Consider the following 27,029-nt stretch of genomic DNA (forward strand, 5'->3'; position numbering starts at 1 on the left):
CTAACTACTCCCCTCTGAAACTTGCGCTTCCCAGTCGTCCCTTTAAACTATTGCGCTCCCTCGTCATTATCATCCACTCTAATCTACCTGCGTCCCCTCTACAGGTATCCTTGTCACTAACTAACCTTAACGTTACCTAATGTCATCTTCGCTAGATCCCTACACACAATATCCTAACCCACCCGGGCTAGTTTTCACTGCCATACACCCCATAATCTATTGCTCCTTTGCCCCCCCTCGCCGTGAGGGATGGTGGATTGCCCATCCCACCACATCGGGGAGGTCCCACTATCAATTTTGCTCGTCCAAATTCCAACCAATTCAAAAATTTTCCATTTACTGCCAATTCTACCCACTATTATAAATTTCGTATCAAATCACTACCATCATCATCACAGTCCGCTATATCCTAGCCTCGGTGCGTCATGACATCATTAAACTCGGTTCGTAAAGCCGAGCAATGAATTCGGGTGGTTTGGTCGCCTGCAGGTTGAATCCGTCCGGCTTTCGGTTCAAGGGAGGTGGTTTGGTTGGACCGAGGTTCCACGCACCATCTCGGCGCGGCACCTTGCGGTCCCGGGCCCGATGGCTCAATCTCCCCCGGTCGGAACCCCGTCCCCACGAGGGGGCACCGTTCCGCTTCCTCCCACTCGCCCTTGAACCGGACCGGTCGCCTCGCCCGCCAAGGCCCGGACTCGACCGTGCGGGGCAGGGCCAAGCCCGAATCGGCAACGACGCTTCGAAGAGAAGCGACGCAGCTTCGATCCGCGCCGGGCCCTGCATCCAACAAAGGGCTCCTCGCACCGAGTGCTCGCATCGGCTATCCGTCGCTCTAACCGCTAACCCGGTTACCGTCGATGCTTCACCGGCATGCTCACACGCATACGCTACCCCTTTCACCCTCACAAAACCCGGCGTTCCAACGCCGTCCGTACATTCCACCAATGCTCTCCCTGTTACACACCACACCTCTCGCGCACACTCGCCGCTCGCACACCTCGGTCCACACCTCTCCTCCGTTACGTCCTCCGTAACACTCACCATGGGCGTGCACTCTTGCATCCACCCACTAACGCGCTCGGATGGGCTCTCCCACACTCGCGCTACCACCAACCCAGGTGTGCTTCCTCGCACACCCTCTACCATTCCAAGCGTGCATTCTCGCACCCGCTCCACCACCAACTCACTCTCCGGGTCACTCTCACCCTCGCACGTACACTCCGTACACCCCGACGTGCATTCTCGCTCGCACTCGGTTTCACTCCCACACTTTATAACACGCCCACTCGCCGACGCACACTTTTTCCTCACACGCGTGCCATTTCCACTCACACGGGACCCTTTACCAACGCCCGGGTGCCATATCGATCCCAATCGCGCGACAATTCTTTTGTCGCTAAACATCCTCCTGCAAAATCTACCCGCACAATATACAGCACGACTCACCTGGGGGATCCTTTTCTCCACGCGAACCTGCAAACTTCCATTCGGGTTAAGCACAGCATCGTGATGTGAGCAGGGACTTTGTACATAATCCATTTCTCCCTGCAATTCCCGGGCTACCTCCGTCATCTCTTCAATTTTAATTCCCAGCACTGCTTTTTCTTTATTAACCTCGGCGACCGCTGGCTTTAATAAAACACCCTCCTCTACCTCAGCGGTCGCCGGCTTTTCCAAACCCCGGGTCGCGATTTCTACCCCTGTCATTGTACCCGTGCTTTCCTCCGCTTCGCTCAACCAGCGCTTTTCGACCCGCGTTACCTCCTCGTGCACCCCTGGGACCCTTTCGCCCACCATGCGATCCATGGTCTCCCCACATTTTTGCATGCGGTCACCCATTCTGTTCGTTATTGCTTCCATTTTGTTTAACAATCGCTCACTGTTAGCCCTCCTTTCGTCCCTCATTCGCTCACTATGAGCATCCATTTTTGCCATCAATTGGTCCATAAAAAATCGCATGTACCCTGGTATCTCCGGCTCGGCTGCCGCGACCACGTGCGCAGCGCCATTTGGTGCTGCTTCGGTCATGGGTGCGGCAAAATTTGGTGCCGCTACAACCACGTGCGCGAGGACGCCATTTTGTGCGTCTGATACCCCCTCAACCACACCTTCTTTACTCTCCTCCACCATTTTCCCCACTTCTTCCCTGGGGTCCTGGGTCGATTCTACCCCACTCTCCTCTACCGGAACCCAGCCGTCTTGATCTGCCATAGCGCGACTTTCAAAATTCGGGTTTTTATTTTAAAACAAAACAAATTTCGGTTACTTGTAATTTTGAGCGCGTTAAGCGCGCTTCGGGTCCGATCTCACTTCCTGACACCAATTGTTACGGACACGGCTTCAGATGTTATGATGGGCCGAGCGGAATGGCCGCCGTGTTCGCACAGTTTACCTGATTACCCCCAACTCACCCGATTCCACTCGAACGTTGGCCAAATCGCGCTACGCTAAATCAATGAAGGAAAGGACACAACGACTGGGATAAATGAAACGACGCAAGGGGTACATTTCTCAAGACCTCCGGAGGAGGATATAATTAGTGGTGGCGAAAAGGGGTAGATTACAAGGTAATGAGGTAAAGACACAGAAGAGATAGGCACTTAGACACAATCTTATCTATCCCAGACAGACCACAGACAAACGGAACAAGACTGACTTACACAGGGATTGATGGCAGGGAAGGACAGGCAGTCGACAGCACAAGGTGCACCTTGGCTCAGGGACAGGATAAAGCACTGTCCAGTCCAGAGATGCGGGGAGGTGTCACAGCGCTTGGAGGTGGCGTCCTTCTCTCTCCAAGCTCAGGGCGCATCTGACGTCACCTCCCTCTTTCTGCGCATGCTCAGCGGGGAGTGACACGCCCTCGGCTCGTTGGCTCCGCCCCAGATGGGATCGGTCCGCCGCTTCTATTGGGTGCGGGGGTTACCGGGCTCCGCCCTTGACGAGGAGCTGACAGCGAGCCCCTACTTGGTAACCCCGTCGAGCACATGCTCGATGGCGGCTCGTTGGAAAGGCCTGGTGCACTCCCAACACCCCCCACCAACCAAGCCGGAGTGAGGACGCGCACTCCCCGCGCCGCCGCCGTTGTTGTCGTTGTTGTTGTTGAACCGTGAGGAAGAGCTGCGGGGAGGTATTGGGAGGTCCTAAACTTCCTAACGGTGCCATACAATCACATTCTGGTGCAACGAAGAGTCAGAATCAATGGAAACGAGTCCTTAACTGACATAGACTAAGAATAACTAGCAAGATGTCCTATAGTTGTCTACGTGAGATGCGGTGGACCTGGATGCGACATTTAATGGGGGAAATAGGGGGAGGTCGGGTCTACAGAGTGTTGTTTACAGAAAATGGGACTAGGGAATGGGGGATTGGGGATAGTTGGGAAGTATGGAGGAAATAGGGGAATATTTACAAGCGGATATGGATGGATGTAAATCCCATATCCGCAACATTGAACCCTTCTTTACCTCGGGGCGTCCCGACCCGATAAATTTTTACCTACTTTAGTGTGGCACTCAGATGTAGTTCCCTCTACTATTAACTCAACCCTGAGTGCGACAGTTTTACAGATGTTCACAAATGAGTAAATATGTCCCCCTGCGACGTTGCACCCTTCTCCTAACAGAAACACACCCACAGGATAACCGAATCGCGGAATGGTCTTCAAACTAAACATACAGCCGGTAGGGAGCATTATTTACAATTGACGCTACTTTATTTACAAGACTAACCCAGGACCTGTGATTGTTCTTTCTGGGGGGGAGACAGTCTGCTCTGCATCAACGCACCATTAAAGCACCCAAAAACGCACCAATACACACCCAAGCACCAATCGGTGCAGTCACCATTGTTCATCAATAAAATAAAACCAACAAACCCAAACCCTGCAGGTGTCTCTTGCTCTTCGGCTCCCTCTGCTGGTTATTATTATTGTCTTCCAGTTGTTGTCTTTCTTTCATTTTCTTACTGGCGGCCTATTTGAGCATAAAATGAAATGCACCCAACGTGTCCATTTTTATTTATTTATGGCCCACAGGGCCGACTAGTGTGGTTCACCTGTGGGGCATCGGTGCCCTGTGGCCAAGGTCCGCCAGCAAGATTTCGGGCCCTCATGGCCGGTTCCAGCAGAGGGGCCATGCCCCAACCCATGGGGTCCATAAGTGGTGCTCGGCCACAGACATGTGGTCCATAATGTGGTGCATCGATACAGACAGCTGGTTCTGAGAGTGCCGGGCGCACAATGGCCGACTCACGCACGCTCCCCTCGGCACCCAATGGCGCACAGGTCATGTGGGAGACAAAAGAGACAATTGAGCGAGGGGTAAGGTCACAAGGGTACACATCAATAAGGCAATGCAAGGCGAAATGCGTACGGAGAGCGAAATGAGAAAGCTCGTCCCTACCGTACGTCACCCCCCCCTGTCACCTACACTACCCTTGCCCTTACCCCATATTTACAAAATCTACACATTTACAAATTCGTCGCTAATGTCTCGTCTCCCCATATTTCTCCAATACCAAATTCGTCGCCACAATCCCTCTACTTCAAAATTTGCCATCACCCAATTCATCATCAATCCTCATAAGGAGGAAGAGATGGAACATCAAGCACAATGTCACACCCACGTCATGATGCGTCTCACATTCCAAACATCTGCACAATAAAATAACAAAACATGGCATGGTGTGGAGGTACGTCATCTCAGGTGAGTGGATGCAGATGGTGCGAGGAGACTTCAATCCTAACTATCCTCTAAATGACTTTAACACACTTTACACTACCCGGGGTCTTTCCCTGCCAATCCATTGGCCAGCTTACACTATGGGTTCTAAAAACCAATTCCCATTGACCAAACTGTGGTGCTCATCAATTTGGGGTCTCACTCCCCCGATTCATCTCCCGGTGCCCTTGCACAATTTCTGGGCTGTGACGTGTAGCTCTCCCAGCAGGTCTACCCACCTGCACACCTCCACCACTGCAGTTGCCACCCGAGCTTACCTGCTCCTTAACCTAACCTATCTACTGGGGAAGGCCCCTCCTGGCTCTGTCACCCCACTCGGTGCCCTCTGGCACTGGGCTACCCGGGTCCGTCCTCCGGATCCTCGGGCCTCATCCACAACTACCGGCTCCCAGAGCCCACCTGCGGCCTCACCTGGCCGACATCCTCACAGTGGTGGAGTGCCCAAACCAACTACACACACTAACAGGCTACACGCCCAGCCATTTCCACAACACTAATGCACCCATCCAAATACCATTCTGTCACCCGCACCACAGATGCCAATATCCAACCACAATTTACCTATACCCTCTACCTAACACTTACACTACCCGCCCCGGGTATTCGTGATGGGGGTCCACTCTTCCCCCATTCACACCTTCGCACCACCCACTCCACTCCATCGTTTCCACCATACTCACTCCACGACCATCCATTCCAATACTCCACTTATTCCACACTCCATGTCTTCCACACAACCATTTATTCCATTCACCTGTTGGTGCACACCTGTGCACTCACACCTGGTGCCACCTGCACCCTTCTCTCCCCCAAGCGCATTCGCGCTGATCCACAACACTCACTACTCCCTCACTCCTCCACACACCTGTCCAGTTCTCACACAGCATCATCTCATCTAACTACTCCCCTCTGAAACTTGCGCTTCCCAGTCGTCCCTTTAAACTATTGCGCTCCCTCGTCATTATCATCCACTCTAATCTACCTGCGTCCCCTCTACAGGTATCCTTGTCACTAACTAACCTTAACGTTACCTAATGTCATCTTCGCTAGATCCCTACACACAATATCCTAACCCACCCGGGCTAGTTTTCACTGCCATACACCCCATAATCTATTGCTCCTTTGCCCCCCCTCGCCGTGAGGGATGGTGGATTGCCCATCCCACCACATCGGGGAGGTCCCACTATCAATTTTGCTCGTCCAAATTCCAACCAATTCAAAAATTTTCCATTTACTGCCAATTCTACCCACTATTATAAATTTCGTATCAAATCACTACCATCATCATCACAGTCCGCTATATCCTAGCCTCGGTGCGTCATGACATCATTAAACTCGGTTCGTAAAGCCGAGCAATGAATTCGGGTGGTTTGGTCGCCTGCAGGTTGAATCCGTCCGGCTTTCGGTTCAAGGGAGGTGGTTTGGTTGGACCGAGGTTCCACGCACCATCTCGGCGCGGCACCTTGCGGTCCCGGGCCCGATGGCTCAATCTCCCCCGGTCGGAACCCCGTCCCCACGAGGGGGCACCGTTCCGCTTCCTCCCACTCGCCCTTGAACCGGACCGGTCGCCTCGCCCGCCAAGGCCCGGACTCGACCGTGCGGGGCAGGGCCAAGCCCGAATCGGCAACGACGCTTCGAAGAGAAGCGACGCAGCTTCGATCCGCGCCGGGCCCTGCATCCAACAAAGGGCTCCTCGCACCGAGTGCTCGCATCGGCTATCCGTCGCTCTAACCGCTAACCCGGTTACCGTCGATGCTTCACCGGCATGCTCACACGCATACGCTACCCCTTTCACCCTCACAAAACCCGGCGTTCCAACGCCGTCCGTACATTCCACCAATGCTCTCCCTGTTACACCCCACACCTCTCGCGCACACTCGCCGCTCGCACACCTCGGTCCACACCTCTCCTCCGTTACGTCCTCCGTAACACTCACCATGGGCGTGCACTCTTGCATCCACCCACTAACGCGCTCGGATGGGCTCTCCCACACTCGCGCTACCACCAACCCAGGTGTGCTTCCTCGCACACCCTCTACCATTCCAAGCGTGCATTCTCGCACCCGCTCCACCACCAACTCACTCTCCGGGTCACTCTCACCCTCGCACGTACACTCCGTACACCCCGACGTGCATTCTCGCTCGCACTCGGTTTCACTCCCACACTTTATAACACGCCCACTCGCCGACGCACACTTTTTCCTCACACGCGTGCCATTTCCACTCACACGGGACCCTTTACCAACGCCCGGGTGCCATATCGATCCCAATCGCGCGACAATTCTTTTGTCGCTAAACATCCTCCTGCAAAATCTACCCGCACAATATACAGCACGACTCACCTGGGGGATCCTTTTCTCCACGCGAACCTGCAAACTTCCATTCGGGTTAAGCACAGCATCGTGATGTGAGCAGGGACTTTGTACATAATCCATTTCTCCCTGCAATTCCCGGGCTACCTCCGTCATCTCTTCAATTTTAATTCCCAGCACTGCTTTTTCTTTATTAACCTCGGCGACCGCTGGCTTTAATAAAACACCCTCCTCTACCTCAGCGGTCGCCGGCTTTTCCAAACCCCGGGTCGCGATTTCTACCCCTGTCATTGTACCCGTGCTTTCCTCCGCTTCGCTCAACCAGCGCTTTTCGACCCGCGTTACCTCCTCGTGCACCCCTGGGACCCTTTCGCCCACCATGCGATCCATGGTCTCCCCACATTTTTGCATGCGGTCACCCATTCTGTTCGTTATTGCTTCCATTTTGTTTAACAATCGCTCACTGTTAGCCCTCCTTTCGTCCCTCATTCGCTCACTATGAGCATCCATTTTTGCCATCAATTGGTCCATAAAAAATCGCATGTACCCTGGTATCTCCGGCTCGGCTGCCGCGACCACGTGCGCAGCGCCATTTGGTGCTGCTTCGGTCATGGGTGCGGCAAAATTTGGTGCCGCTACAACCACGTGCGCGAGGACGCCATTTTGTGCGTCTGATACCCCCTCAACCACACCTTCTTTACTCTCCTCCACCATTTTCCCCACTTCTTCCCTGGGGTCCTGGGTCGATTCTACCCCACTCTCCTCTACCGGAACCCAGCCGTCTTGATCTGCCATAGCGCGACTTTCAAAATTCGGGTTTTTATTTTAAAACAAAACAAATTTCGGTTACTTGTAATTTTGAGCGCGTTAAGCGCGCTTCGGGTCCGATCTCACTTCCTGACACCAATTGTTACGGACACGGCTTCAGATGTTATGATGGGCCGAGCGGAATGGCCGCCGTGTTCGCACAGTTTACCTGATTACCCCCAACTCACCCGATTCCACTCGAACGTTGGCCAAATCGCGCTACGCTAAATCAATGAAGGAAAGGACACAACGACTGGGATAAATGAAACGACGCAAGGGGTACATTTCTCAAGACCTCCGGAGGAGGATATAATTAGTGGTGGAGAAAAGGGGTAGATTACAAGGTAATGAGGTAAAGACACAGAAGAGATAGGCACTTAGACACAATCTTATCTATCCCAGACAGACCACAGACAAACGGAACAAGACTGACTTACACAGGGATTGATGGCAGGGAAGGACAGGCAGTCGACAGCACAAGGTGCACCTTGGCTCAGGGACAGGATAAAGCACTGTCCAGTCCAGAGATGCGGGGAGGTGTCACAGCGCTTGGAGGTGGCGTCCTTCTCTCTCCAAGCTCAGGGCGCATCTGACGTCACCTCCCTCTTTCTGCGCATGCTCAGCGGGGAGTGACACGCCCTCGGCTCGTTGGCTCCGCCCCAGATGGGATCGGTCCGCCGCTTCTATTGGGTGCGGGGGTTACCGGGCTCCGCCCTTGACGAGGAGCTGACAGCGAGCCCCTACTTGGTAACCCCGTCGAGCACATGCTCGATGGCGGCTCGTTGGAAAGGCCTGGTGCACTCCCAACACCCCCCACCAACCAAGCCGGAGTGAGGACGCGCACTCCCCGCGCCGCCGCCGTTGTTGTCGTTGTTGTTGTTGAACCGTGAGGAAGAGCTGCGGGGAGGTATTGGGAGGTCCTAAACTTCCTAACGGTGCCATACAATCACATTCTGGTGCAACGAAGAGTCAGAATCAATGGAAACGAGTCCTTAACTGACATAGACTAAGAATAACTAGCAAGATGTCCTATAGTTGTCTACGTGAGATGCGGTGGACCTGGATGCGACATTTAATGGGGGAAATAGGGGGAGGTCGGGTCTACAGAGTGTTGTTTACAGAAAATGGGACTAGGGAATGGGGGATTGGGGATAGTTGGGAAGTATGGAGGAAATAGGGGAATATTTACAAGCGGATATGGATGGATGTAAATCCCATATCCGCAACATTGAACCCTTCTTTACCTCGGGGCGTCCCGACCCGATAAATTTTTACCTACTTTAGTGTGGCACTCAGATGTAGTTCCCTCTACTATTAACTCAACCCTGAGTGCGACAGTTTTACAGATGTTCACAAATGAGTAAATATGTCCCCCTGCGACGTTGCACCCTTCTCCTAACAGAAACACACCCACAGGATAACCGAATCGCGGAATGGTCTTCAAACTAAACATACAGCCGGTAGGGAGCATTATTTACAATTGACGCTACTTTATTTACAAGACTAACCCAGGACCTGTGATTGTTCTTTCTGGGGGGGAGACAGTCTGCTCTGCATCAACGCACCATTAAAGCACCCAAAAACGCACCAATACACACCCAAGCACCAATCGGTGCAGTCACCATTGTTCATCAATAAAATAAAACCAACAAACCCAAACCCTGCAGGTGTCTCTTGCTCTTCGGCTCCCTCTGCTGGTTATTATTATTGTCTTCCAGTTGTTGTCTTTCTTTCATTTTCTTACTGGCGGCCTATTTGAGCATAAAATGAAATGCACCCAACGTGTCCATTTTTATTTATTTATGGCCCACAGGGCCGACTAGTGTGGTTCACCTGTGGGGCATCGGTGCCCTGTGGCCAAGGTCCGCCAGCAAGATTTCGGGCCCTCATGGCCGGTTCCAGCAGAGGGGCCATGCCCCAACCCATGGGGTCCATAAGTGGTGCTCGGCCACAGACATGTGGTCCATAATGTGGTGCATCGATACAGACAGCTGGTTCTGAGAGTGCCGGGCGCACAATGGCCGACTCACGCACGCTCCCCTCGGCACCCAATGGCGCACAGGTCATGTGGGAGACAAAAGAGACAATTGAGCGAGGGGTAAGGTCACAAGGGTACACATCAATAAGGCAATGCAAGGCGAAATGCGTACGGAGAGCGAAATGAGAAAGCTCGTCCCTACCGTACGTCACCCCCCCTGTCACCTACACTACCCTTGCCCTTACCCCATATTTACAAAATCTACACATTTACAAATTCGTCGCTAATGTCTCGTCTCCCCATATTTCTCCAATACCAAATTCGTCGCCACAATCCCTCTACTTCAAAATTTGCCATCACCCAATTCATCATCAATCCTCATAAGGAGGAAGAGATGGAACATCAAGCACAATGTCACACCCACGTCATGATGCGTCTCACATTCCAAACATCTGCACAATAAAATAACAAAACATGGCATGGTGTGGAGGTACGTCATCTCAGGTGAGTGGATGCAGATGGTGCGAGGAGACTTCAATCCTAACTATCCTCTAAATGACTTTAACACACTTTACACTACCCGGGGTCTTTCCCTGCCAATCCATTGGCCAGCTTACACTATGGGTTCTAAAAACCAATTCCCATTGACCAAACTGTGGTGCTCATCAATTTGGGGTCTCACTCCCCCGATTCATCTCCCGGTGCCCTTGCACAATTTCTGGGCTGTGACGTGTAGCTCTCCCAGCAGGTCTACCCACCTGCACACCTCCACCACTGCAGTTGCCACCCGAGCTTACCTGCTCCTTAACCTAACCTATCTACTGGGGAAGGCCCCTCCTGGCTCTGTCACCCCACTCGGTGCCCTCTGGCACTGGGCTACCCGGGTCCGTCCTCCGGATCCTCGGGCCTCATCCACAACTACCGGCTCCCAGAGCCCACCTGCGGCCTCACCTGGCCGACATCCTCACAGTGGTGGAGTGCCCAAACCAACTACACACACTAACAGGCTACACGCCCAGCCATTTCCACAACACTAATGCACCCATCCAAATACCATTCTGTCACCCGCACCACAGATGCCAATATCCAACCACAATTTACCTATACCCTCTACCTAACACTTACACTACCCGCCCCGGGTATTCGTGATGGGGGTCCACTCTTCCCCCATTCACACCTTCGCACCACCCACTCCACTCCATCGTTTCCACCATACTCACTCCACGACCATCCATTCCAATACTCCACTTATTCCACACTCCATGTCTTCCACACAACCATTTATTCCATTCACCTGTTGGTGCACACCTGTGCACTCACACCTGGTGCCACCTGCACCCTTCTCTCCCCCAAGCGCATTCGCGCTGATCCACAACACTCACTACTCCCTCACTCCTCCACACACCTGTCCAGTTCTCACACAGCATCATCTCATCTAACTACTCCCCTCTGAAACTTGCGCTTCCCAGTCGTCCCTTTAAACTATTGCGCTCCCTCGTCATTATCATCCACTCTAATCTACCTGCGTCCCCTCTACAGGTATCCTTGTCACTAACTAACCTTAACGTTACCTAATGTCATCTTCGCTAGATCCCTACACACAATATCCTAACCCACCCGGGCTAGTTTTCACTGCCATACACCCCATAATCTATTGCTCCTTTGCCCCCCCTCGCCGTGAGGGATGGTGGATTGCCCATCCCACCACATCGGGGAGGTCCCACTATCAATTTTGCTCGTCCAAATTCCAACCAATTCAAAAATTTTCCATTTACTGCCAATTCTACCCACTATTATAAATTTCGTATCAAATCACTACCATCATCATCACAGTCCGCTATATCCTAGCCTCGGTGCGTCATGACATCATTAAACTCGGTTCGTAAAGCCGAGCAATGAATTCGGGTGGTTTGGTCGCCTGCAGGTTGAATCCGTCCGGCTTTCGGTTCAAGGGAGGTGGTTTGGTTGGACCGAGGTTCCACGCACCATCTCGGCGCGGCACCTTGCGGTCCCGGGCCCGATGGCTCAATCTCCCCCGGTCGGAACCCCGTCCCCACGAGGGGGCACCGTTCCGCTTCCTCCCACTCGCCCTTGAACCGGACCGGTCGCCTCGCCCGCCAAGGCCCGGACTCGACCGTGCGGGGCGGGGCCAAGCCCGAATCGGCAACGACGCTTCGAAGAGAAGCGACGCAGCTTCGATCCGCGCCGGGCCCTGCATCCAACAAAGGGCTCCTCGCACCGAGTGCTCACATCGGCTATCCGTCGCTCTAACCGCTAACCCGGTTACCGTCGATGCTTCACCGGCATTCTCACACGCATACGCTACCCCTTTCACCCTCACAAAACCCGGCGTTCCAACGCCGTCCGTACATTCCACCAATGCTCTCCCTGTTACACACCACACCTCTCGCGCACACTCGCCGCTCCCACACCTCGGTCCACACCTCTCCTCCGTTACGTCCTCCGTAACACTCACCATGGGCGTGCACTCTTGCATCCACCCACTAACGCGCTCGGATGGGCTCTCCCACACTCGCGCTACCACCAACCCAGGTGTGCTTCCTCGCACACCCTCTACCATTCCAAGCGTGCATTCTCGCACCCGCTCCACCACCAACTCACTCTCCGGGTCACTCTCACCCTCGCACGTACACTCCGTACACCCCGACGTGCATTCTCGCTCGCACTCGGTTTCACTCCCACACTTTATAACACGCCCACTCGCCGACGCACACTTTTTCCTCACACGCGTGCCATTTCCACTCACACGGGACCCTTTACCAACGCCCGGGTGCCATATCGATCCCAATCGCGCGACAATTCTTTTGTCGCTAAACATCCTCCTGCAAAATCTACCCGCACAATATACAGCACGACTCACCTGGGGGATCCTTTTCTCCACGCGAACCTGCAAACTTCCATTCGGGTTAAGCACAGCATCGTGATGTGAGCAGGGACTTTGTACATAATCCATTTCTCCCTGCAATTCCCGGGCTACCTCCGTCATCTCTTCAATTTTAATTCCCAGCACTGCTTTTTCTTTATTAACCTCGGCGACCGCTGGCTTTAATAAAACACCCTCCTCTACCTCAGCGGTCGCCGGCTTTTCCAAACCCCGGGTCGCGATTTCTACCCCTGTCATTGTACCCGTGCTTTCCTCCGCTTCGCTCAACCAGCGCTTTTCGACCCGCGTTACCTCCTCGTGCACCCCTGGGACCCTTTCGCCCACCATGCGATCCATGGTCTCCCCACATTTTTGCATGCGGTCACCCATTCTGTTCGTTATTGCTTCCATTTTGTTTAACAATCGCTCACTGTTAGCCCTCCTTTCGTCCCTCATTCGCTCACTATGAGCATCCATTTTTGCCATCAATTGGTCCATAAAAAATCGCATGTACCCTGGTATCTCCGGCTCAGCTGCCGCGACCACGTGCGCAGCGCCATTTGGTGCTGCTTCGGTCATGGGTGCGGCAAAATTTGGTGCCGCTACAACCACGTGCGCGAGGACGCCATTTTGTGCGTCTGATACCCCCTCAACCACACCTTCTTTACTCTCCTCCACCATTTTCCCCACTTCTTCCCTGGGGTCCTGGGTCGATTCTACCCCACTCTCCTCTACCGGAACCCAGCCGTCTTGATCTGCCATAGCGCGACTTTCAAAATTCGGGTTTTTATTTTAAAACAAAACAAATTTCGGTTACTTGTAATTTTGAGCGCGTTAAGCGCGCTTCGGGTCCGATCTCACTTCCTGACACCAATTGTTACGGACACGGCTTCAGATGTTATGATGGGCCGAGCGGAATGGCCGCCGTGTTCGCACAGTTTACCTGATTACCCCCAACTCACCCGATTCCACTCGAACGTTGGCCAAATCGCGCTACGCTAAATCAATGAAGGAAAGGACACAACGACTGGGATAAATGAAACGACGCAAGGGGTACATTTCTCAAGACCTCCGGAGGAGGATATAATTAGTGGTGGAGAAAAGGGGTAGATTACAAGGTAATGAGGTAAAGACACAGAAGAGATAGGCACTTAGACACAATCTTATCTATCCCAGACAGACCACAGACAAACGGAACAAGACTGACTTACACAGGGATTGATGGCAGGGAAGGACAGGCAGTCGACAGCACAAGGTGCACCTTGGCTCAGGGACAGGATAAAGCACTGTCCAGTCCAGAGATGCGGGGAGGTGTCACAGCGCTTGGAGGTGGCGTCCTTCTCTCTCCAAGCTCAGGGCGCATCTGACGTCACCTCCCTCTTTCTGCGCATGCTCAGCGGGGAGTGACACGCCCTCGGCTCGTTGGCTCCGCCCCAGATGGGATCGGTCCGCCGCTTCTATTGGGTGCGGGGGTTACCGGGCTCCGCCCTTGACGAGGAGCTGACAGCGAGCCCCTACTTGGTAACCCCGTCGAGCACATGCTCGATGGCGGCTCGTTGGAAAGGCCTGGTGCACTCCCAACACCCCCCACCAACCAAGCCGGAGTGAGGACGCGCACTCCCCGCGCCGCCGCCGTTGTTGTCGTTGTTGTTGTTGAACCGTGAGGAAGAGCTGCGGGGAGGTATTGGGAGGTCCTAAACTTCCTAACGGTGCCATACAATCACATTCTGGTGCAACGAAGAGTCAGAATCAATGGAAACGAGTCCTTAACTGACATAGACTAAGAATAACTAGCAAGATGTCCTATAGTTGTCTACGTGAGATGCGGTGGACCTGGATGCGACATTTAATGGGGGAAATAGGGGGAGGTCGGGTCTACAGAGTGTTGTTTACAGAAAATGGGACTAGGGAATGGGGGATTGGGGATAGTTGGGAAGTATGGAGGAAATAGGGGAATATTTACAAGCGGATATGGATGGATGTAAATCCCATATCCGCAACAATACATTTAATGCACTCTTAAAAGATGAACAGCACGATTGGGAAACATACATGTAATGCGCTATTAAAAGATTAACAGTGCATTTGGGAAACGTACATTTAATGCGCTAATAAAAGATGAACATCTCAATTGGGAAACACACATTTAATGCACTCTTAAAATATGAACTTGAGACCTCTCCACAATGACAGCCTCCACCACGGTTATATGAGAACGAGTTGATTCATCACACTGTCACGAATTGTTTAACCCCAATAAGGGGGCAATTAAAAATTATGTAGCACTTGATTACATAACATAACTCTTGATTAATGTGCGTTCTGATGGGTATTATTAAACCTTACTATTAATCGAGATATGATTAAATTTTTCGGGGTCCCTCATCGTGAATAACACCCACATAAATACAAGGAAAATCTGATGTCAACAAAGCCGGGCAGTGTAAAATCAGCAGAGGCCTGCAGGCCGAATGTGTTAGGCCCATCATAAAACCAAGATGGCGGCCACATAATTTCGTCTCAGTGCTATGGTGGGAGGAGTCAAGTGACAGGTGTGGGTGTAGTCCGGCAGCTGTCTGACCAAAGAGTGCACATTTTACAATTTGACTCCCAAATAAGAACCCCAGCAACAGCAACACAAAGCTCTTGTAAACCTTCAACATGTCACAGGTAAAAACATTGCAACATGTTTCTCGAAGCATAAAGTTGAAGAATATAGATGGGTACCTTAGGCCCTGGGAAGACATTGCTACACCCTTTTGATACCAATCTAAGGAGATTACAAGTATGCAAATTAAACATATTCATATTTGTCTTGAAACAGGTAGTTTAGCCATGGGGTATGTGCATTCATTTTTGAGCTGTCTAGTCTGGCTTTGAATAACAGATTTCGGAAAAAACTGTTTCAAATAAATCTGTTGAGGAAAAGTCTAATGGGAAACTGAGAACCTGAAGTGATCCCTTGCTGAACCCAAACTGTATATAAAATTTTCCATGTTTCTTTTCCACATAACCTTGAACTCGAAGCAAAACACCTCAGATGGAGGTTTACCATCAAAAGTTTTATGCTTTCAATAATTCTCAGGATAGCCTTGAGGTATGTGCACTCGCCTTTGACCTCTCTTTCCTGGGTTCGAAAATCGAATAAACCGTCCCCCTGGCATGTTGCATCCGGGAGATTAAGCCATCTGCCAGCATTGAGTGTTAGTGGAAGTTAAATACCCCACATTGTATTTTGCAAAGAGCACGTGAGTTATCACCGACAGATTCCTGCCTGGAGTGACTGCTGGGAAGGCAATGATAAATCACCCACCATAACCTTTGCCCAGGCTTTGATGGCAGTGATGCTCTCAAGTATGGTACATTTCATTGAATGAGTATCTTAACAAGGAGAAAACCATAAACTAGCCAATTTCAGTCCACTGAAGGACTCCCTCAATTAATAATGGGGTTGTTTGGCATACTCACCACATTTGCCAAGTGAGTATGGGCGAGAATGAGCAGCCATTGGCAGTGGCGTAGTAATGGAGGAGGTGGGGCGGAGGGGGCGACCGCACCAGGCACGAAGTGGATGGGGCGCCAAATTACAGACTTGGCATTTAATATGGAATTTTTTTTTTTCTTGACTTGGGTTTACTTTCTGAACACGGTATATCAATCTGGTGAGTTTCTTTTATGCTTCGGTGATTTATTTGTTAAAAGAACCATGTCACTGATTGTCTGTCGCAGCAAGAAGTCAATAACAGGATTATATCACAGGTGGCGTGCACAAAATGTACGGACAGGTACATTTGACGATTGGCTTCACAATCGGGTATATAAGGGTTGTTGCGTTATGTATTAGTGGAAAACAACTGCTGCACGTCTACAAAAGTTATTGCCGCTTCCCCTGGAGATGGTCCATCAACTCGACAATGCTGTTTATCATTTAGTGGTGGCTTTACGAAATTCCGGCATGAAACAGCGTGCTATTGCTTGGCAGTATGGCATCACTCAAGGTCAGGTGTCAAAGATCCTGAAACGAAATGCTCAGAGGGGTGTCCTTACTCCAATACCGAGGCCAGGACGTCCCCGCAGAACCACAAGGAGGGATGATCGCCAGCTGCACCGGTTAGTCCGCAATGGCCGTACCAAGTCAGCTAATGGGCTTAGGGCTGAGTGGCAGCAACTGACAAATGTGCCTGTATCCAGAAGGCTAGTCAACCAACGACTGGTTCAAGCAGGCTATCGTGCCAGGCGTCCCCTGAGAAAGCCATGTCTGACCAGACAACACCGCTAGCGCCGATTGCAGTGGGTCAGAGAGCACCGTCAATGGCAGCCAGGTCACTGGAATCACGTGATCTTCAGTGACGAGTCTAGATTTCTGGTCTATCGTCAAGATGGCTGCGTCCGAGTGCGCAGTGCAGGAACCTACAGTAGGAACCTACAGCAGGAACCTACAGTGCAGGAACACAAGTGCAGGAAGCCTACAACGAAGATTGTATAGTGCCAAGAGTCCAAGCTGTAGGTGGTGGGGTGACCGTTTGGGCTGCTTTTCATGCACGGGACAAAACTGACCTGGTTGTTCTGAATGGAAACCTGAACCAGTTCAAGCACAGGGCCATTCTGGAAGAAACATTGCTTCCATTTGTTCATGCAGCCTTTCGAGGAAACTTTGTCTTCCAAGATGACAATGCACGGCCTCATCGTGCTCGCATGATCCAACACTTTCTTGCTGACCGTGGTGTAGAGCATATGGAGTGGCCTGCCATGTCCCCGGATATGAATCGAATAGAGAACTTGTGGGCAGACTTAACGCGTCAAATCGACAACTTGGACCAGCAGCCTGCCTCTGTGCGTGAATTGCAGCAGGCTATTGTAACTGCATGGCAAGCGATTCCTGTCCAAACCTTGGCAAATCTCGTGAACAGCATGCCTCAACGTGTACGTGCTCTCCTGAATGCTCGTGGGGGTTACACGAAGTACTGAATTGTAATTTTACTGTCCGTAATCCCAGTCGTAATTTAACTTTTGTTTTTGTTAAAAAAAATTTTGGCTAATGTGCAAAATAAAGAGATACTTCTGGAAAACGCACAGAAGTTTAACACAGTACTGTCTGTGAATTGAGTTCGATATCAGTTTACATCACTTTCAAGGATCAATTTATTTGCTTCGAAATGTCAAATGTGGTTTTTGTTTCTTTTAAAGGTCACATTAAGAAAATCTAGAATAATTTCAACATAATTCCAATGAACTTTTGGTTCTAAGTCATCTTGAAAAGTAAGTTCACCCCCACAAAAAAAATATTCCATATTAAATGCCAAGTCTGTACATCCTCAAAAAAAAAAACGTTTTCATGCTCCATGTGGTTGTATTGTATATCAATTATAATACAACAAACTCGTGAGATCACGAGAAACAACTTTCAGAACCACGTTTTACAGTTGAAATTCCGTGCTACGTGTCAAGTATCATGTCGATGTTTACAAACTCCTTTCCTTCCGGATTCACTTTTTTCCTAATTCCTATCACCTCGCACAGTAAATAAAATCTGTGTTATGGTGTTAGTAATTATCGGGCTGCCTGCTGCGTAGATCTCTTATCTTGTATAATGAGGTCTAATATGCACTCGGTAACATGGAAATCACCCATTGGCCCAAGGGGATGGAGGGGTGTAACTGTTGGATGTTAGTTATGTAATTACGTCGATCAAATCTAGATATCTCACGGTGTTATGTCCCAATCAGTGAGGCCAGGATCACGTGTCAAGTGAGTTATTTAACTTCCTTTCCTTTCTCTACTGCTCTGTCTCATCAGCCCTAGTCTCTAGACTCTAGGGCCTAGGCCATAGAAATACCACACCTTGCTGCATGTATGTTTGATGTAGTTTTTGTTAACAGTCTTGTAGCACACCTGCCAGCTCTACTGCTTCAGTATTAGTTTACCATGCACCAAGCCCAGGTCTGCTTGGACCAGGGCGGGTATTATACGTTCGTTTTATTATTGCCAAATGGTATGAATATTATTATTGTTGTTAATATTAGTACCAGTGAGATACCCATCCTATGCACGGGTGGGAGGCCAGAAGCAAACAGGCAATGCAGATACGGCGAATGCTAAAGCATGAAACCAATAAATTCCACATTCCTGTAGCACCCTCAGTCGCACGTCAGACATGCACAGCAAGTTCGTGAAGGACTTCCATGAAAAACATACCCGTTTGCAAACAAACGGGTACGTTCACGTATAGAAACATCGATCGTGGGTCCGTGGCGAATCGGCATATGGCGATCTGCGAAGTTCACGTTTAGAAGGTAGAAACCATCACGACATGTCGTCATTTACTTGAACTCGATATCTCTTTTTTCATTCCAAACAACATAACTCCAATCACAAATTAATCACAAAATAAACTTTTAGCAACATTGTTAATGTTTCCTTCATTGTAAAAACTACCAAGTCAACAGTCAAAAGGGTTTTGAGCCGATAGGTGTTACGACCTAGGCAAGATTGATGGAGACAGCGATCTGTTAGCGTATACACCGCCCAAATAGCTATGTGGAAATCTCTCATGTAGAGATAAAACCCACGTCGTTTGAACTTTGGCCGAGGTCATTATTTACTTTTAATGATGTTTATATACGAATCAAAAAGAAGATAATTGGTTTTGGGTCGTCCTTTCCGCATATCTCATGGGATTGTGAGTTGGAGAGACGACCGTGATGGTGGGGATGGGGTTGGCATTCTCTCAAGCAGGGATTCAACCCATGTCCTTATAAAAGGTCTTTGTCCGAGGTCACTGAGTCCGATTGGTGCAGCCGATCGGTGCAGCTGTGCAGCGATCGGTGCAGCCGTTTGTGTGGCACCCGGGAAAATAACGCTATGCGGGAGTCCAAACCTGAAAATGCTGGAGGCCAAAGCTGAAATTGGAAAAACAATATACCCTATTTTACTCCAGGAGATCCCAGGATTACCCACCCAAAATATCGTCGCGATCGGTTCAGCTGTTTTTGCGGTACCTTCGAACGGACGGTCATACAGACAGACAGATAGACGGACGGACATTTGGTGAATTATAGTAAGATTAATAAATGCTTTGTTACAATGTTATCATTGTTTTTTGTTATTTATTTTGTAATAGGTTCTATACACCTGCTCTATACACCTTAACATGGCGCGTGTTTAGAAACATAGGAATTCTTCCGGATTCTTTGTAGTTAATAAGCCTAATCATCTTAGGAGATCATATCTAAATATATTATCATTTTGAACAGGTTCCAGAGCTCTGCTGCTGAGCCCACTGGGGAAACTTGGAGCTCCTTCATTTGGCCCCCTCAATAGGAATTTCTGACTCTGTCAGTGCCTGCAGGGGGCGATAATTTTCATCAGACAGACAGGCAGACACGAAATGGCATATTTTAGTATGATGATGTCAGTGCCTGCAGGGGGCAGTATTTTTGCCCTTCGCCCCGAGCGCCAAAAACCATCACTACGCCACTGGCCATGAGAATCCAACCCACACTAGCCAGTGCAGAAAGAAACAAGCCCTTAACAACAGAATAAATATTAAGCTCCCTTAATCAGGATATAGATTTAAAATATTTGAGGCCTTATGTGCTTTATGTTGCTGGTTCAGAGACCGGTGCTATGAGTTTGATGAGTTGGATGGATGTGAAAAACACACCTTTTTCATGAGGCGGTACGCACTAGGCAACTCTCCCTGTGCCATGCGGATGGCTCCCATAAGGTGGAACGTTTCTGCCACTTTCTCACTGCACTCACCAAACACCTCACGCTTCGTTGCCATTGAACTCCGTGATCTCTCAAATGCTTCCTGCACCATACACAGTAAAATGCATACAAATATAACACGTGAACACCCGGGTGCATGTCTGTTTACAATGCAGGAGTGGCAGCCTGCACATCAACCACACATTGTGATAGGAAACCATGTAACCTGGTAAAGGCAGAAGACTACTATTGGCAGTTTTTGTCAGGAATTTAGAACTTGGCAAGGGTGCTGGTGGTACCTCATCCACTCTTCATTGAAAGGTACTGTGGGTTCTTTAATTCCCATCAGGGAATGTTAGGTGACTCCCATCTGGGAAAGTTAGGTGGCCAGGGTTCTAGCGGTACCTCACCCATTCTTCGGCAAATTTATTCACTTTTGGCAAATTTCTTCACTTTTGAAGACTCCCATCTGGGAATGTTAGGTGGCCAGGGTTCTAGCGGTACCTCGCCCATTCTTCGGCAAATTTCTTCACTTTCGGCAAATTTCTTCACTTTTGCGCATGCTCAAGATTGGAGGTCACGTCTTTTCGAAGCTGTCCATGCGCTCACTCTTTCGAAGTTAAGTAATTCTTCACAATTGTGTTTTTGTCGAACCTGTATCTATCTTTCGGTGTGTGTACCTATAGTGTGTCTTTAGTAAGATTCTCGGTGTTAATTTTTCATATCTGTATACAAAATCGTCGGTTAATTTGTGTCGCGTATTCTGAGGCCTAGTAGGCTAACGTGTCCGACCTTGAGGCTTTATTTTTCTCTCAGCGGTTCGTCGATTGCGCTGCAATTACTTTTGTTCTCTGTTTTTGTCCCAGTCTTTCACCCCATACTTCCTTGTTTAAAATCTCAACTCAAAAAAAACAAACAAACAAAAAAACATTTCCTTCTCTGTTCTTATTCGTTTATTCGTTGTTCTTATTTGTTCGTTCGTTCTTCGATCACGTTGTTCGTGATCACGTGATCACGTTGTTAAAAATGTTTAAACTTCCCCCTGAAGAACTGTATTCTGTCGTATATTATAACACCTTTTTCTTCTTCTTCTATGCTCTCAAATGTTGTGTTTGTGTGCTTCCCCTTCTCTCCCCATCTTGTCTTCCGCTCCCTATTTTTATATATTTTGTTTGTCTGGTTGATTTGTTTGTGAAATAAATGTTAGCTCTTTCACGAGCCTCGATTCAGTATACAAAAAAGAAAAAAAAAAAAAAAAAGGTACTGTGGGATCTTTAACTCCCATCAGGGAATGTTAGGTGATACATCCCCAGCCTAACGTTCATCCGTGCGACAGCACACTTTCATGTAATACAATGCCAACAGTTTATCGTCAGGTTGGGGATCAATCCCAGACTAGACAGTACAAAGGTAAGCGCGATACCTCTGCACCATCCTATCATACCATGTCTGTAAGCTACATTTAACAAGACACAAGTGTTGAGCGGTGTATTAGTATCGGATACAGTCTTGTTTATCAACTTTATTTATCTTTGTGTTGTAGTTCTAGACTCGAAGGTGGTTTAAACTCCAAAATTAAAGGCGGATATATCCGATATCAAAATTTAACGGTATTTATTATTTTAAAAGTTCTTTAAAAATAACCAATTATTTTGTCAGCATAAATAAGTTTGGAGGATATACTGTATACTTATGGAGTACACAAGGGAAGAGGGGAGTGGTGTTGGGGCTTGGTATTGTAAATCGAGAACCATAAACATGAGATAAGTAAAAAAGTGGGAGTGTATTGAGTGTGAGTGCAGCAAAGTAGAGTTGAATTTGGTTCCGATTCCTGGACCTAAATCATACAAATATTATTAGGTTGTACCGAGTACTTTATCATAACTAAGAAGCACAAAGTATAACAGCAAAGCTTGAAATTAGAGGTTAAGGTAGAAAAAGAAAAGTTAAAATGCATTATAGAGAAAGGTATGAGGTGCTGAAAAGGAAAGAAAGTACATGAAGGGCACTTCGTATATGACAAGAAGGGTCACTCTACCTGGTACTTCTTCATGTGAACATGAAGATGGCAAAGGTCATCAAGGACAGCAAGGGCCCTGGAGCTCTCTACCAAACCAGCCTGCTGGTACATGCTGAGACTTTCCAAAAAGTTTTGCTCTGCCAGACCTAAGATTGCAAGCAGTGTGAAATTATATTTAGAATGAAAAGCACAATATAAGATATGAATATAATTAAATAACGTGGGCATTCACTGCCCATGAGGTGGCCAGAGCACATATCATGGGGTTTCCACCAACACCCACAATGATTGGAAGACCCGTCTCTGTCCCTTCACTCAACAGCCTCCACTCCCGCTCCACCCAGGTACCTTATTGTATACATCCCTTGACTTTTTCCACATTTTGTTGTGTTACAACCTGAATTTAAAACATGGATTAAATTGAGAGTTGTTATCACTGCTCGACACATAATACCCCATAATGACAGAATGGAATTTTTTAAATAGAACTTTTTACAAAATAATTAAAAATGAAAAGCTGAAATGTCTTGAGCCAATAAGTATTTTGAGCTCAGGTGCATCCAATTTCCTTTGATCATCCTTGAGATGTCTCTACAACTTGATTGGAGTGCACCTGCAGCCAATTCAATTGATTGGACATTGTTTAGAAAGAAACACACCTTCCTATATAAGGTTCCACAGGTGACAGTGCATATCAGAGCAGAAACTCCACCATGAAGTCCAAGGAACTGTCTGTAGAATTCAGAGATAGAATTGTGAGGAGGCATAGATCTGGGGAAGCGTACAAAACAACTTGTAAAGTGTTGAAAGTTCCCAATAGCACAGTGAGCTCCATCATTAGGAAATGGAAAGAATCTGGAATTACCCAGACTCTTCCTAGAGCTGGCCGTCCGACCAAACTGAGCAACAGGGCAAGGTCAGGGAGGTGACCAAGAACCCAATGATCACTCTGACAGAACTACAGAGTTCCTTGGCTGAGATGGGAGAACCTGCCGGAAGGACAACTGTCTCTGCAGCACTTCACAAATACTAGCTTTATGGGAAAGTGGCCAGATGGAAGCCAATCCTGAGAAAAAGGCACATGACAACATGCCTGGAGTTTGCAAAAGGGCATGTGAAAGACTCAGAGAGTATAAGGCAAAATATTATTTGGTCTGATGAGACGAAAATTTAACTCTTTGGCCTTGAATGCAAAGCGATACATCTGGCGAAATAATTCATACTGATCGAATCAAGCATTGTACTTGCCGAATTATGACGTCATTATTACGGTACTGATGACATCATCATGAACATATCTTATTCCCCAAGGGGGGTGCTTGACATTATGCCATATTTCAATTTTTTCCATATAGCGGTTTCAGAGATATAGAGGTGCAACTCTTTTCGATTTTTCCAATATGGCGCCTGTACCACGTGACCAATGACGTCATAATTATCATTAGAACAATTCTACAGGAGGAGCCGCTCATATTCTGAAAAATTCGTGTTCATCGGACTAACAGTTGCAGAGGAATTATTTTTTTTTCATACTGATCAGATCAAGCATTGTACTTGTCGAATTATGACCTCATAATGGAGGCACCTATGACATCATCATTAACATATCTTATTTCCCATGGGGAGTACTTGACAATGAGCCATGTTTAATTATTTCCAACAAGCGGTTTGGGAGATATAGAGGTGTAACGTTTTTCCAAGATGGCGTCTGTACCACGTGACCTATGACGTCATAATTATCAGCAAAAAAATTGACAGGCTCCTACGGTCCTTCGGTAAAGGCGCTCCTATGGTAAAATTTCATGTCAATCGAACCAACGGTTGCCGAGAAAATGAATTTTTCAAATGCAGACAGGGCACACGTACGGCACACGGCATGCATACGACACACGCATGCAACCGATTGCTTAACCCCGCTTTTCGCTTCGTGAGCGCAGGGTAATTCGATATTTCTAGATTTCATTTTAAATTATTTTGTAAAAAATTCCAAAAACAAAATTCCTCTTTGACATTAATGGGGTAAGATGTGTATGTAGATGAGTGACAAAAAATCTCAGTTTAATCCATTTTAAATTCAGGCTGTAACACAACAAAATGTGAAAAAAGTCAAGGGGTGTGAATACTTTCTGAAAGCACTGTACCCATTTGCCAATGGTACAGACATGTCTTTTGGAAATAGAACATGCCCGATTTTTACATGGCACACGACGTAACATTCACCTTAATCCAGTACATGGTATGCTGTGATAAATACCCTGTGAAATGACATACAAAGGCAAACATGCAAAAAACATATTTAATCCAAAAAGAATGGAGTAAACATTGGATGATATAGAAATACCACCTTTAGTTTTACTGTAAACTATAAAACAGCTTTCATGAATAAATACAGTATTTCCATTTACCTTCATGCTCGATATTTCCTGTACATGTGTAAGCTTGGCCTAGTGTGTGGGTTGCTTGTGCCACCTTGGTACTGCCAGGTCCAAAGGATGAGCCAGCAATTGCTTTAGCCTGTAGGTTCAGAAGCACATCAAACATTTAAATAATTCACAAAAGTTATGGTGGTTTATAACTCCAACTCCTCATCCCCCCTCCCACACAAGGATTGACATACTGATTAGACCTTTAGCGACCTTGGGCCAATATGGAAGGTATCACTCTGGTTTCCAGTTTTTCAATATTTTCATCTATTTTGGTTTTCAGATTCTCATCATTTTCTTTCTTTTGTTTTCCTAATACGCCAATTATTTAGGATATTAGGACAATATGCAAGGCTGTGTGATGGCAAGACATTTCCCTCTCACCAAGGCAACGATCACAACCCTCCAGGATTCTGCACACAGTGTAACTTCACTTCCAATCAGGTGTTAAAAATAAAATAAAACCCCACTTTTTATTCCTACTAACTAATGTTTCTTCACCTTCAACTTGCCACGGATCCATTAGTAAAGAGTCTGTGGTTCCGTTTGCAGGAGAATTGGTTAGTTTGAAAATAATTAAGTTCTCTCGATAAAGTAAAATAGACGAAAAGGAAATTATTCGTCTTTTCTTTTTCTTATTTTTGCTATAATTTTCCTTTAACAGCATAATACAGGATAGTGATTAAATGTTAAGACTGCTAAAGTTTCTCGGTAAATAAAATTGATGGAAAGGTAATTATATGTTCACATAATTGATTGAAAAGTTTGTGGATGTATTTTTTTTTTTACTTCCAGTAGATGTGCAAACCAATGACTGATTATCTATCTATAATTCCAGTAATCTCTGTTTGTACGTTTGTACGTTTGTACGTTTGTACGTTTGTTTGTCTGTGACCGCTGTTTCTCGACAACCACGGGTCCGATATACTTTTAACTTGCCAGGTATATTGCTGGGGACCCGAGGATGTGCCTTTTCAAGGTTTCATATTAATCGGACAATTACTTACCGAGCTATGTCCAAAAAACGATTCAACCAATCAGAGAGCAGCGAACTATCGCGTGTGCCGAACGTGGCGGACACACTCTGCCTCGGATGGCACATTTGAGAGCGTATTCATTTATTTCACGTTTGCAAACTATGTTGGCGTTAAACTATGTTTTAAAACTAATAAAAACGAATTTGCGATTCATTCGCTTTCCTGCGCGTTTGTGCACGCGATGGCGATTTCTTTACCAAACTCCGGAAGCCGTTCGCTTTGGACCAAACCATTTCATGTAAATAGAGGGGGGGGATATAATTTTAGATATAGATATAGTACGGGCAATGCCCTAGTATACACAATGTGAGCACCAAAAATGAACACAACTCAAAACTACAAAATTATATATATATTTGAGTGTCCTCATGTATCATAAGCAGGTATCCGGTAGACCGTATGTCGTGGGAGAGTGTATCTTCGTTCCCATCATGAGGGGTGGGATATGTTAATTAGCGAGGGATTAATGGTAAATCCCCCGTATGTAATGGCCTCTGTTATTTTTCCTCTGTTCTTTATGACACATGCAGCACACACACGTAGCCAGGAAAATGCGCATTAGAACACTAAATAAAAACCAACCGGAAGCAGGACATTGAGCACTACCGCTGATAACTCCGACCTGGTGAGCACACAGGCACAGGCAGGGTCGTGGGGCCACGCCATGAAGAGCAGTGATTGGTCCAGGATTGATTGGCGCAAGGACTGCTAAGATGGCACTCGCTGATAGGAGCAGACACGGAGACGTCGTGACATGACGTCAGAGCCTTGAGTATAAAAGAATGCTCTGCTGACATTTTCTCCTCTTGGCTTTCCCTCAATCTTATCTTGCTTCTTGATTTCCTCACATGTTCTGTGTTTGGTGGCGAGCGGTTGTCTCCCTGACATTTTTTCGTGGCTGGCTCTGATTTTCGGGATTCGACAACGAACGGTCGAAATTCACGAGTTCTCTTCCTCTTCGCCTCTTCTCTTCTCCGTCTTCTCGTGGCTGGCTCTGATCTTCTGGCTCTGGTGGTGAACAGTCACGATTTGATGTCTTGCTCTGCTTCGGGAGTTCACGGCGAGTGGTTGGAGTTCATAGCGCTCTTGCGCCGGGAGACGTGAGTGCTGGTGTGGA

At 48.1% G+C, this 27,029-nt stretch overlaps 1 protein-coding gene across 1 annotated transcript in view; it reads right to left on the bottom strand.

Annotated features, from left to right (window-relative positions):
- The window catches only part of LOC137421515 (tetratricopeptide repeat protein 23), a 72,863-nt gene that overhangs the window by 16,295 nt on the left and 29,539 nt on the right, over nucleotides 1-27,029 (bottom strand). The window contains exons 7-9 of the mRNA XM_068107644.2: nucleotides 24,858-24,966; nucleotides 22,471-22,598; nucleotides 20,386-20,535 (exon numbers count right to left, since the gene is read on the bottom strand). Of these exons, the coding sequence (XP_067963745.2) occupies nucleotides 20,386-20,535; nucleotides 22,471-22,598; nucleotides 24,858-24,966 (387 nt within the window). The remainder of the gene's footprint in view (nucleotides 1-20,385; nucleotides 20,536-22,470; nucleotides 22,599-24,857; nucleotides 24,967-27,029) is intronic.

Source organism: Myxine glutinosa, chromosome 2 (assembly GCF_964187855.1).
Source record: "Myxine glutinosa chromosome 2, kmMyxGlut1.1, whole genome shotgun sequence".
NCBI lineage: Eukaryota > Metazoa > Chordata > Myxini > Myxiniformes > Myxinidae > Myxine > Myxine glutinosa.